Below are 12,568 nucleotides of genomic sequence, written 5' to 3' on the forward strand. Positions count from 1 at the left end.
TTTTTTTTTTTTTTTTCAAACGGAGTCTCGCTGTGTCGCCCAGGCTGGAGTGCAGTGGCTCTACCTCGGCTCGCTGCAACTTCTGCCTCCCGGGTTCACACCATTCTCCTGCCTCAGCCTCCTGAGTAGCTGGGACTACAGGCACCTGCTACCATGCCCGGCTAATTTTTTTGTACTTTTGGTAGAGATGGGGTTTCACCATGTTAGCCAGGATGGTCTTGATCTCCTGACCTCGTGATCTGCCCGCCTCGGCCTCCCAAAGTGCTAGGATTACAGGCATGAGCCACCGCACCTGGCCCTAGTTTTTTTTTTTTTTTTTTTTTTGAGATGGAGTTTCCTTCTTGTTGCCCAGGCTGGAGTGCAATGGCACGATCTCGGCTCACTGCAACCTCTGCCTCCTGGGTTCAAGCTGTTCTCCTGCCTCAGCCTCCAGAATAGCTGGGATTACAGGCATGCACCACCATACCTGGCTGATTTTGTATTTTTAGCAGAGACAGGGTTTCTCCATGTTGGTCAGGCTGGTCTCAAACTCGCAGCCTCAGCTGATCCGCCTGCCTCTGCCTCCCAAAGTGTTGGGATTACAGGTGTGAGCCACCACACCCAGCCACTTTCCTGTTTTAAGTTGAATACTAGTTATCTTTGAGCAGCTTTATTTCAAAGAGTCCTGAGATTATAGTACTTCCAGTTTGGAAATGTCATGTAGTTAGGGAGCTATTCACTATAAAGTGTGCCCTTCAATGTTCATGCATAAAACATCAAAATTATAGTTAATTAGCAGATAAGATTATTGTTCCATTGGTGGAGATATTTAAAAATGATATTTAAACAAAAAAGTATGAGCATAATTTAAGTAACCAGTACGTGAAGATCTTAAGTTAATACTTTTTTCCTAGCTTTTATTTTAAGATAATTATAGTTGCAGGAATTTGCAAAGGTAGTACAGAGAAATCTCATGTATGCTTCACCTAGTTTTCCCCATTGATTACATATTATATAATTCTAGTACAATAGCAACTCCAGGAAATTGACGTGGGTATAAAGTGTGTGTGTGTGTGTGTAGTACTGTCACTTTATCGTGTGGATTCCTGTAATCATCACGGCAATCGAGATACAGAATTATTCCATCCCCACAAAGATCTGCCTTTGGCTATTCATTCATAGTCACACCTGTTCCCCTCTTCTCTACCATCCCTAACCTCTGACAACTGTTTATCAGCCCTCCGTTTCTCTAAGTTTGTCATTTCAAGAATGTTACATGAAAGGATGCATATAGTATATAACCTTTTGATACTGGCTTTTTACAACCAAGCATAATGCACTTGAGATCCATTCAAGTTGTTCTGTGTACCAGTACAGTAGTTTATTCCTCTTATTTGCTGAGTAGTCCATGGAATGAATATACTGTGGTTTGTTTAACCATTCACTATTTGTAGGACATGTTAGTTGTTTCCAGGTTTGGTTATAAAGCTGTAATGAGCAATTATACAGAGATTTTTGTGTAGACATGAGTTTTTATTTCTCTGGGATAAATACCAGGAGTGTGATTGGTAGATTGTACAGTAATTCCATGTTTAGTTTTAAAATAAACTGCCAAATGGTTGTTTTTTTTTTTTTTTTTTTTTTTTTTTGAGACAAAGTCTCATTCTCTGGCCCAGGCTGGAGTACAATGGTGCAGTCTCGGCTGACTGCAACCTCCGCCTCCCAGGTTCAAGCAATTCTCCTGCGTCAGCCTCCCAAGTAGCTGGGATTACAGGTGCCCACCACCACGCCTAGTTAATTTTTGTGTTTTTGATGGAGACGGGGTGTCACCATGTTGGCCAGGCTGGTCTCGAACCCTTGACCTCAGGTGATCCACCCACCTCAGCCTGCCAAAGTGCTGGGATTACAGGCATGAGCCACTGTGCCTGGCCCAAACTTTTCTAGAGTATACCATTTTACAGTCCAGTAATGCATGAGAGATCCAGTTTCTCTCCATGCTTGCCAGTATTTGATACTGTCACTATTTATCGTTTTAGCTGTTCTGATGGGTAGGTAGTATTATCTCATTGGGCTCTCAAATTGCAGTTTCATAATAGCTCAGTATCTTTTCATGCTCTAATTTGCCATCCATATATCCTCTTTGGTGAAATGTCTGTATGTGTGTTTTTCCCATTTTAAAATTGGATTGTTTGTATTTTTTCACTGTTGAATTTCAAGAGTTCTTTATACAGTCTAGGTTTGAGTTGCTTATCAGATATGTGGTTTACAGATATTTTCTCCCAATTTCTAGCTTGTCTTTTCATCCTCTTCACATGGGCTTTCATAGAGAAAAAGTGTACAGTTTTGTTGCAGTCCAGTTTTCTGAATTATCTTTATGGATTATGCTTTTGGTGTCATATCTAAGAGCTCCTCACTAAGCCATAGGTCCTGAAGATTTCCTCCTATGTTTTCTCCAGTTTTATAGTTTTATTTTTCATATTTAAATCTATGATAAATCTTGAGTTAATTTTATATAAGATGTGAGGTTTAGGTCAAGATTCTTTCTTTTTACTCCCGGCACTATTTGTAGAAAAGACTACCCCTCCGCCCTTAAATTACGTTTGCACTTTGTTAAAAAATCAGTTAGATATACCTATGTAAGTATATTTTTGGATTCTGTATTCTGTTTCATTGATCTATGTCTATTTGTCTGACAATACCACACAATCTTGATTACTATAGCTATATAATAAGTCTTGAAGTAGGATAGCATGGTTTTTCCTATTTTATTCTTTTTTCAGAATTGCTTTAGCTATTTTAGTTTCTTTGCCTTTCCATATGCATTTTAGAATAATCTTATCTATAGCCACAAACTCTCTTGCTTATTTTTTTTTCCAGTAGTTGCATTAAATCTGTATATCAATTTGGGGGGAAAATTGACATCTTTGCTATGTTGACTCTTCCAATCCATAAAACATGATGTATCTCCCCATTTAGCACTTCGATTTCAGGAATGTTTTGTAGTTTTCATCATACAAGTTCTGAATATGTTTTGTTAGATTTACATCTAAGCATTTTATTTTAAAAATTGTAGCTTTATTGAGATTATTTTTTAGAGTGATTATAAATGGTATTTTAAGTTTTGGTTTCCATATGTTCATTGTTAGTATATAGAAATATAATTTTTTTGAGATGAAGTATCACTCTATCCGAAGGACCAACTTTTTGTTTCATTGGTTTTCTCTATTTTAAATTTTCCATTTCATTGATTTCTGCCCTATGATTTCCTTCCATGTTTGTGATTTAAGCTTATTTTGCTCTTCTTCTAGTTTCTTGACCTGTGAGCTTAAATTATTGTTTTGAGACTTTTCTTCTTTTTGAACGTAAACATTTAGTGCTATGAATTTCCCTCTCAGTACTGCTTTAGCTGTGTGCCACAAATTTTGATATATTTTCATTTTCATCCAGTTCAATGTATTTTTAAAATTTTCTTGATATTTCCTTTTTAACCTATGGATTATTTAAAAGTGTTTGCCTTCTTTTCAAGTGTTTGGAGGTTTTCATTACCTTTCTGTTATTAATTTATAATTTGATTACATTGTGGTCATATAACACACTTTGTATGAATTCTTTTAAATTTATTGAGGTTTGTCTTATAGCCCAGGATATGGTCTATCTTGGTAGATATTCTGTGGTTTCTTGTCTTAAACTCCTGTCCTCAGCAATCCTCCCACCTCGGCCTCCCAGAGGGTTGGCATTACAGGTATGAGCCACTGTGTCCAGCCTATTCTATGGGGTCTTTTTTTTTTTTTTGAGATGGAGTCTCGCTCTGTCACCCACGCTGGAGTGCTGTGGCCGGATCTCAGCTCACTGCAAGCTCCGCCTCCCGGGTTCACGCCATTCTCCTGCCTCAGCCTCCCGGGTAGCTGGGACTACAGGCGCTGCCACCTCGCCCGGCTAGTTTTTTGTAGTTTTAGTAGAGACGGGGTTTCACCGTGTTAGCCAGGATGGTCTCGATCTCCTGACCTCGTGATCCGCCCGTCTCGGCCTCCCAAAGTGCTGGGATTACAGGCTTGAGCCACCGCGCCCGGCCTATTCTGTGGGGTCTTGAAAGGAATTCTGTTGTTGGATGGAATATTATAAATGATGATTATATCCTTTAGTTGATAGTGTTTTTTAGTTCTTTTTTTAAAATCTTTGCTGATTTCTGTTTACTTGTCTTATCAATTTTTGAAGTGGAGGTGGTTGAACTCTCCAGCTACAACTATGGATTTGTCTATTCCTCCTTTCACTTTATTAGTTTTTGCTTCACTTATTTACATCTTTGAAGTTTGGTGCAAACACATTTAGGATTATTGTGCCTTCTTGGTGGACTTATTCTTTTATCATTATGTAATATCCTTCTCTGTTCCTGGACATTTTCTTTGCTCTGAAGTCTATCTGATGATAATATAACTCTTGCTTCTTTTGATTAATGTTTACATGCTATATTTTTTCCATCCATTTACTTTCAACCTATCTATATTGGTATATTGGAAGTGAATTTCATGTAGATAGTATATAATTGGTTCATGTCTTTTATCTACCGTCAGTCTCTGTCTTCAATTGTCATATTTAGACCCTTTACATGTAATGTAATCATTGATATATATTAGGAAATAAGTCTGCCCTTTTTTGTTTTGTGTTTGTTGTGTTTGTTGTTGTTGTGTTATTTCTCCATTTTCTTTTCCTTGACTTCTTGTGAGTAATTTGAACATTTTAAAATAATTACATTTTAGGCCAGGCCTAGTGGCTTATGCCTGTAATCCCAGTACTTTGGGAAGCTGAGATGGGCAGATTGCTTGAGAACAGGAATTCAAGACCAGCCATGGCAACATAGTAAGACCCTGTCTCTACAAAATACATCTTTAAAAAAATTAGCTGGGTGTAGTGGTACATGTCTGTAGTTCTAGCTGCTTGGGAGGCTGAGGCAAAAGGATCACTTGAGCCTTGAGGCTGAGGCAGAAGGATGACTTGAGGTCGAGGCTGCAGTGAGCCATGATTGTGCCACTGTGTTCCAGACTGGGTGACAGTGAGACCCTGTCTCAAAAAATAGTAATTTCATTTTATAATCTGCAGTGTTTTTTAGTATATCTCTTTGTATAGCTTTTTAGTGGGGTGTGTATGTGTTTGTGTGTGTGTGTGTGTGTGTATGTGTATGACTTGTCGTGGTCTCCTGATGTCAGTGTTTTACTATTTCAAATGAAATGTAGAAACTTTACCTCCTTTTATGTCTTTGAACCCTCCCATTTATAATTGTCTTAAATATTTCCTTTACATATGTTGAGAACCACGAGACATTGTAATTAGTGCTTCATTTACCAAACATCATTTAGAAAACTCATGAGAGATTAATCTGTCATATTTTTAAAAGTTTTTACCCTTTCTATTCTTCTTTCTTTCTTCCTGATGTTCCTGGATTTCTTCTTTTATCATTTCCTTTCTGTTTAGAGAACTTCTTGACAAATTCCTTTAATGTTCCTTCATCTAAGTATGCTTTAATTTTTCTTTTATTCCTTTTTTTTTTTTTTTTTTGAAATGGAGTCTTGCTCTGTCACCCAGGCTGGAGTGCAGTGGCCGGATCTCAGCTCACTGCAAGCTCCTCCTCTCGGGTTCACGCCATTCTCCTGCCTCAGCCTCCCGAGTAGCTGGGACTACAAGCGCCCACCACCTCGCCCAGCTAGTTTTTTGTATTTTTTAGTAGAGACGGGGTTTCACCGTGTTAGCCAGGATGGTCTCGATCTCCTGACCTCGTGATCCACCCGTCTCGGCCTCCCAAAGTGCTGGGATTACAGGCTTGAGCCACCGCGCCCGGCCTTTTTTTTTTTTTTTTTTTTTGAGGCAAGGTCTTGCTATGTTGCCTAGGCTGGACTTGAACTCCTGGGGCTCAAGCAGTGTAGTTGGGACTACAGGCACATGCCACTGCACCTAGCTGCTTAAAGGATATTTTTGCTGAATATGGGATTCTGGGTTGGCAGTTCTTTTCTTTTAGTACTCGGAAAAAATGTGCTACTTCCTTTTGGCCTCCATGGTTTCTGTGAGAAATTTGCTGTCATTTGAATTGTTTTCCCCTTATAGGTAAGGTATTATTTTTCTCTTGCTGCTTTCAAGATTTTTTCTTTATGTTTAGTTTTCGTAAGTTGGGCTTCTGTCTGTGTGCTGGCATGGGTTTCTTGGGTTTATCCTTTCTGGGATTTGTTCAGTTTCTTGAATCTCTGGGCTTATGTCTTTTGCACAGTTTGGGAAATATTCAGAAATTGTTTCTTTGAATACTTTTTCATCCCTGTCTTCTTCCTTTTGTCCTCCAGGACTCAAGTAACAGGAATATTTGGTCATTTTTTATAGCCCTCACAGGTCTCCAAGTGCCTGTGAAATATTTTTCAATCTAGTTCCCCTCATATTGTTCAGATTGAGTAATTTCTATACTCTGTCTTCATATTTACTTATTCATTCTTCTCCCCCCCCCCCATATTTCTATTGAGCCCATCCATTGCGTTTTTTACTTTAATTAATTAATTTATTTATTTTCATACAAATGGGGTCTCATTATGTTGTCTAGGCTGGTCTCAAACTCCTGGTCTCAAGTGATCCTCTTGCCTTGGCCTCTCAAAGCATTAGGATTGTAGATATAAGCCACTGTACCTGGCCTCAGTTTTATTTTGTTTTGTTTTGTTTGATGGAGTCTCACTCTGTAGCCCAGGCTGGAGTTCTGTGGCGTGATCTTGGCTCACTGCCATCTCAGCCTCCGGATTCAAGTGATTCTCCTGCCTCAGCCTCCCAAGTGTCTGAGACTACAGGTGTGTGCCACCATGCCCGGCTAATTTTTGTATTTTTAGTAGAGATGAAGTTTTACTATGTTGGCCAGGCTGTCTCGAACTCCTGACTTCAAGTGATCCATCTGCCTTGGCCTACCAAAGTGGCAGGATTACAGGCGTGAGCCACCATGCCTGGCTGCCTCAGTTTATTTTTAATTCTAGAATCTCCATTTAGTTGTTTATATCTTCTGTTTCTTTACTGAGAGTTTTTATTTTTCATTTTTTAAAAGTGGCTGGGTATGGTGACTCACCCCTATAATCCCAGCCCTTTGAGAGGCTGAGGTGGGAGGATCACATGAACCTGAGAGTTCAAGACCAGCCTGAGCAACATAGCGAGACCCTGTGTCTAAAAAAAAAAAAAAAAAATGTAGTGATGTGTGCCTATATTCCCAGCTATTCAGCATGCTGAGGTGGAAGGATTGCTTGAGCCCTGGAGATTGAGGCTGCAGTGAGCCATGATTGCACTGCTGCATTCTAGCCTGGGAAGCAGTTTATAATTGCCCATTGAAGCATTTTTATGGTGGCTGTTTTAAACTCTTTGTAGATAATTCTAATATCTCTGTCATCTTGATGTTGGCATCAGTTAATGTCTCTTCTCATTGAAGGTGAGATTTTTCTGGTTCTTAGTATAGCCAGTGATTTTCTATTGAAACTTACATTTTGGATATTATGAGATCTGAATCTTACTAAAATCTTCTGTTTTAGCTGGTCTTTCTTGATACCACTCCAGCAGGGGGAGTGAGGGACTGTCTTATTACTGCCCGATGGACGTAGAAGTCCAGGTTCCCTACATGGCCTCTGTTGACACCCTAGGGGAAAGGGACTGCTCATCATTGCTGGGGAGAGATAGGAATTCTGTCTGCCGAGTGACGTGGTGGGAGAGAATGGCTCATTACTGCCCTCTAACCTGCTACTTGGCCTTCTCTAATGCTACCCCGGCAGGATGGGAGGTGGAGAATGGGGCATCTTGTTACTGCAGGACAGTGGTGGAAGTCTAGGCTGTTCACTTGGCCTTCGTTGGCAGGTGTGTGGTGGCTACAGTTTTTTTTTTTTTTTTTTTTTTTTTTTTTTTTTTTTTTTTTTTGTGATGTTTGGCTGGAGTAGAGCAGTTTTTTTATCTAAAAGTTTTTTGTTTTGTTATGCTTTACCTTTTCTAGTTTTTTTGACTGGAGAGAACAAAGTTTTTTTGACTTTTTTTTTTTGTTGTTCGGTCTGTACCCATTGGCATTTCTTGCTAGCTTCTCCAACACCCAGTCTGTGATATGTGAGACAAACAAACAAATAAGAAAAAACAAACTCAGCAGACTCACAGATGTGTCATTCCTTAAATCCCAAGGTCCCTAGCCAGTCTTCTTCTTCACCTTTCAGAATTTTATTTTATTTTGAAACAGGGTCTCACTCTGTCACCTAGGTTGGAGTACAGTGGCACAATCTCGACTTACTGCAACCTCTCCCTCCTGGGTTCAAGTGATTCTCGTGCCTCAGCCTCCTGAGTAGCTGGGATTACAGGTGTGTGCCACCACACCTGGCTAATTTTTGTATTTTTAGTAGAGACAGGGTTTTGCCTTGCTGGCCAGGCTGGTCAGAATTTTTGAATGTTTATTTTATATGTAATGTCCAGGGTATATCATGGGAGAAGCAGGGAAAAGTAATTCTACTTCATCTTTCCAGAAACAGAAGTTCATTCTGTTTTGAGCAGTGGTCATATCTCTTATTTGAGTACAGGCTGTCTCATAATAGCTCATAACCTGAATTCACAAATATCAAATCCCTGTAAAGATAAGCCCCTTCCTTTTTGTATTTTTTTTTTCCCATCTTTTGGAATATAACGTATATTTTTACAAAGGAAAACAATGTCAAGGATGTTGTCTTCATTCTTAGACTCTTCTGTGGCAGCCTGTAAAATCTTTTAACCCTTCAAGCAGCTGCCATCCTGTACATTCACATACACTCGCAAATACGCACAAACAAGTTAGTATCACAGTGTCACCTTCATTAAACCATCACAAATATTTTTAAAAGACTTTTAAAAAATAGATGGCGGTTTCACTAGTTTGCAGTACTAGTAACTTGATAGAACTGGAAAACAGAAGGGGTATTTATTTATCTTGAATACTAATGTTTGAGGAAAAGCAAGTTTGATCACCAAAGGATAGGATGGAGAAGTAGAGAACCTGGAGGGGACATTTGGGTCCTTTAGAGAGTGGTAAAACTAGTTCTCCTGATTACCATCGCTTGGAAATGTCACCCTTTTCTTTTTTATTAGCTTAAGACAATACCTGGCGTAAGGTAGATGCTCCGTAAAGACAGAACTACAGAGGATGTTTTGGAATTGACATTTGGAGTCAGTGCACACTGCTTTCCTTTAGAGGAGCACACAGTTTACTCGGCTCCCAAAAAAGTACCTTTCTTATTTTACTTTGGGGTGTTTCTGTCCTGTCTCTAACTGTTTTGGTATCTCATTGACTGTCTCTTTTTGGCCTCAATGTCTTCATATCTTGGCTTATGGTTCTCGTGGAGTTATTGTTAAGAGCCTAAGCCCTGGTCTCAAATTGATCTTGTAGCCTTTCCCTATGTCTGTCAGGGCTTTGTGCCCTATAAATCTTTTTAAAAAAATGTTTTAAAATTAAATATTTCAAATACTTACAAAAATATATAAGATAGAACAATTAACCTGTCTACATTTGTTCCCTGATTCCCTTTGTGGTGCTTGTGGTCTCATCATTGGCCAGGCGTCTGCTGTAGAACCCATAGTGTCTTCTGGCAGTTGACCTGGCCCTGCCATTGGTGCTGGGAACATAGTAGCTTTTCTGTGTGTGTGTACTTTTCCAGGGGCTTTCCACATTTTTACTCCCCAATGGAAGGTGTGGAGAAATGGGTCAAATGGACTGTGTAGTATCTGTTGGCTGGTAGCCTAATTTTTCTTTTTGCCTCCTTTGTGTTTTTATATCACTGCAGTTTCTACATATATATTGTGGTGATAATTATTCATTCATTCATCCATTCCAGACATGGTCTTTATTCTTAGAACTTTTATTTAGGTAGTGGAAATGCAAAATCAGTAAAATAGAGAACAAAGAGGTAGGTTTCCTAAGAATTTAAAAGAGGGAGAAAGTACTTCCAGCTGGACAAGTCTGAGAAGGTGGATTTGAGACAGTCTTTGATTTGGATTTGGATGTGGGGAGATCAGAGGAGTGACACTGCAGACACAAGTGAAGAATGCATAGAGGTACAGAGATAAAGAGTAGTGTGCATCCTGGGAGTCTGAGATGAAGAACTGAGATGCCAAATAAGGTTGCATCCCTAGAGTTCTTTGGAAAAGAGGTGCATTGGTATCCTGTTATCATCCTATCAAGTAAAGGGCCTGGTAGTAGAGGATCCTGTCAAGTAGAGGATTTGTGAAATAGGATGTGTGGACACATCCTGTTGGAAAGACTCATCTGAGCTGCAATGGCCACCTCACTAATCCCTAATTGCAGGGTTGCCACTCACAGATGTACAAGTTATGCCCTGAACAAGCACCCTGCAGAGTTACAGATAGGGCTAATACAGCCAGACTCTGCCAGCAGAACTGGTGCAGGCCTGTTTCCACCAAGAGAGACATCCTTTTCCAATTTGCCCAAGGCACCATGAGGGTTCAGATCTGTTTCTTTCTGTTTCTTAATGGTATTCACATATCATGGCCAAATATTTAGAATCTTACTCTAATACAATTTGCTAAATGATTGCCTTTAGCCATCTGTAGGGACTGTCATCACTTTGAAGACTGGCTCTATGTCAGACATTTGCAGAAATTCAGAAGGACATGATCTGGAGGTTTCATTTTTGCCTTCTGCTCTCCTTGTCACCAGCATTAGGTTAGATGCTCAGAATCTCTCCACCTTCTTCTATCTCCTCGCAAGTGAGGATATGGCAACTAAACTGCTTAGTGCCTATCTCCGTGGGTGACCTGAAGTGCACAGGTCACTGGACCTCAATCCTTGCCGCTTCAGTGTCTGGTGCTTCTTGTCTCTTTAGGACTGTCTTGCTGTGTCTAGTCCTGCTACCTGCCATTACTACTATTGCTCCTGAGCCATCTGGTCCTGCTTCCGTTCTGTATTCCTTTCCCCATCATCCCAGTTGGCTTAATTCTGGAAAAGGAGAGACTCATTAGAGAAAAAGAAAAAGAGAATTACAAGTGCAGAAAAGGCAGGGAGGATGATAAAGGGAGGAAAATTGGGAGTGATGTAGCAGTAGAGGCCAGGGAAATAATAATAAAAGCAACATTTGCAATTATAGTGGGAATGAGGGTGAAAATCCCTAAAGTGGGCATTTCATGGGTGGGGGTATTTCTGGCACTGTCATTTGAGCCTCAGTAACAAGGTGATCTTGCTTTCTTCAGGTGTCCTCATGATTCCTCTTGTAGACCATGTCCATGATCTTTTTTGCCTGCGTGGTACGGGTAAGGGATGGACTGCCCCTCTCGGCCTCTACTGATTTTTACCACACCCAAGATTTTTTGGAATGGAGGAGACGGCTCAAGAGTTTAGCCTTGCGACTAGCCCAATATCCAGGTCGAGGTTCTGCAGAAGGCCGTGACTTTAGTATACAGTAAGTGAGCATATTCACTTTTTCAGAATATTAGCAAAATTTGGATTATTTTTAACTACATGTAGTGGTAATCTTACGCTGATCACATTGTGTATTAAAAGTAGATCTAGCATCAGTGGTCTGAGGTCATGTGTGTCTGCAACAGAATCATGAAAGAAATGGGTTTTCTTAGAGCCTCAGGGATGGTTGCTCCAGCTTTTTTTTTTCTTTTGAGATAGAGTTTCGCTGTGTCACCCAGGCTGGAGTGCAATGGCACCATCTTGGCTCACTGCAACCTCCGCCTCCTGGGTTCAAGCAATTCTCGTGCCTCGGCCTCCTGAGTAGCTGGGATTATAGGTGCATGCCACAATGCCCAGCTAATTTTTATATTTTTAGTAGAGATGGGGTTTCACCATGTTGCCCAGGCTGATCTCGAATTCCTGATCTCAGGTGATCCACCCGCCTTAGCCTCTCAGAGTACTGGGTTTACAAGTGTGAGCCACTGGGCCCAGCCATGGCTGCTCCAGCTCTTAACTTCTGTTAGTGGAGTGCCCATGCGCATTGGGAGACCTAGGTTCATGTCTTTAGTTTTGTAGTTTTTTTTACTCAGATGCAGGGGAAGAGAAAAGGTAAGGGGGGAGGAGATACTGGATTATAATGTTGGGGAGGGAAAATAATGAGAGTTAGAAAGCCAAGAAAATAAGAAAAAAATTTCATTTATACTTTATACCTTTGCTTTTAATTTTTTCACTTTTATGTTTTGATTTTCACTTTTAATTTTTATTTATTTTTTTGAGACAGTTTCGCTCTTGTGGCCCAGGCTGGAGTGCAGTGGTGCACTCTCTGCTCACTGCAACCTCTGCCTCCTGGGTTCAAGTGATTCTTCTGCTTCAGCCTCCTGAGTAGCTGGGATTATAGGCGCCTACCACCAGGCCCGGCTAATTTTTGAATTTTTTAGTAGAGACAAGGTTTCACCATGTTGGCCAGGCTGCTCTCGAACTCCTGACCTCAGATGATCTGCCCACCTTGGCCTCCCAAAGTGCTGGGATTATAGGCGTGAGCCACTGTACCCAGTCATTTTTAAATTTTTATTACATGACAGGAGCAGGGGAGTGAAAAATAAGTGAGAGGAGGTCTCTCTTCTCAAGGAACTTAAAGTCTAACGAGTTAACAAGAGAAATATATAA

General features: G+C 40.3%; 1 protein-coding gene across 3 annotated transcripts in view; it reads left to right on the top strand.

The window, feature by feature from the left end:
* SEC22C (SEC22 homolog C, vesicle trafficking protein) overlaps positions 1-12,568 on the top strand; it is a 36,060-nt gene that overhangs the window by 3,789 nt on the left and 19,703 nt on the right. For all 3 annotated transcript variants that reach the window (XM_017876369.1, XM_017876371.1, XM_017876368.1), the window contains exon 2: positions 11,194-11,402. In XM_017876369.1, the coding sequence (XP_017731858.1) occupies positions 11,221-11,402 (182 nt within the window). In that variant the 5' untranslated portion in view covers positions 11,194-11,220. The remainder of the gene's footprint in view (positions 1-11,193; positions 11,403-12,568) is intronic.

Source organism: Rhinopithecus bieti, unplaced genomic scaffold (genome assembly GCF_001698545.2).
Source record: "Rhinopithecus bieti isolate Rb0 unplaced genomic scaffold, ASM169854v2 scaffold_9581, whole genome shotgun sequence".
Taxonomy (NCBI): domain Eukaryota; kingdom Metazoa; phylum Chordata; class Mammalia; order Primates; family Cercopithecidae; genus Rhinopithecus; species Rhinopithecus bieti.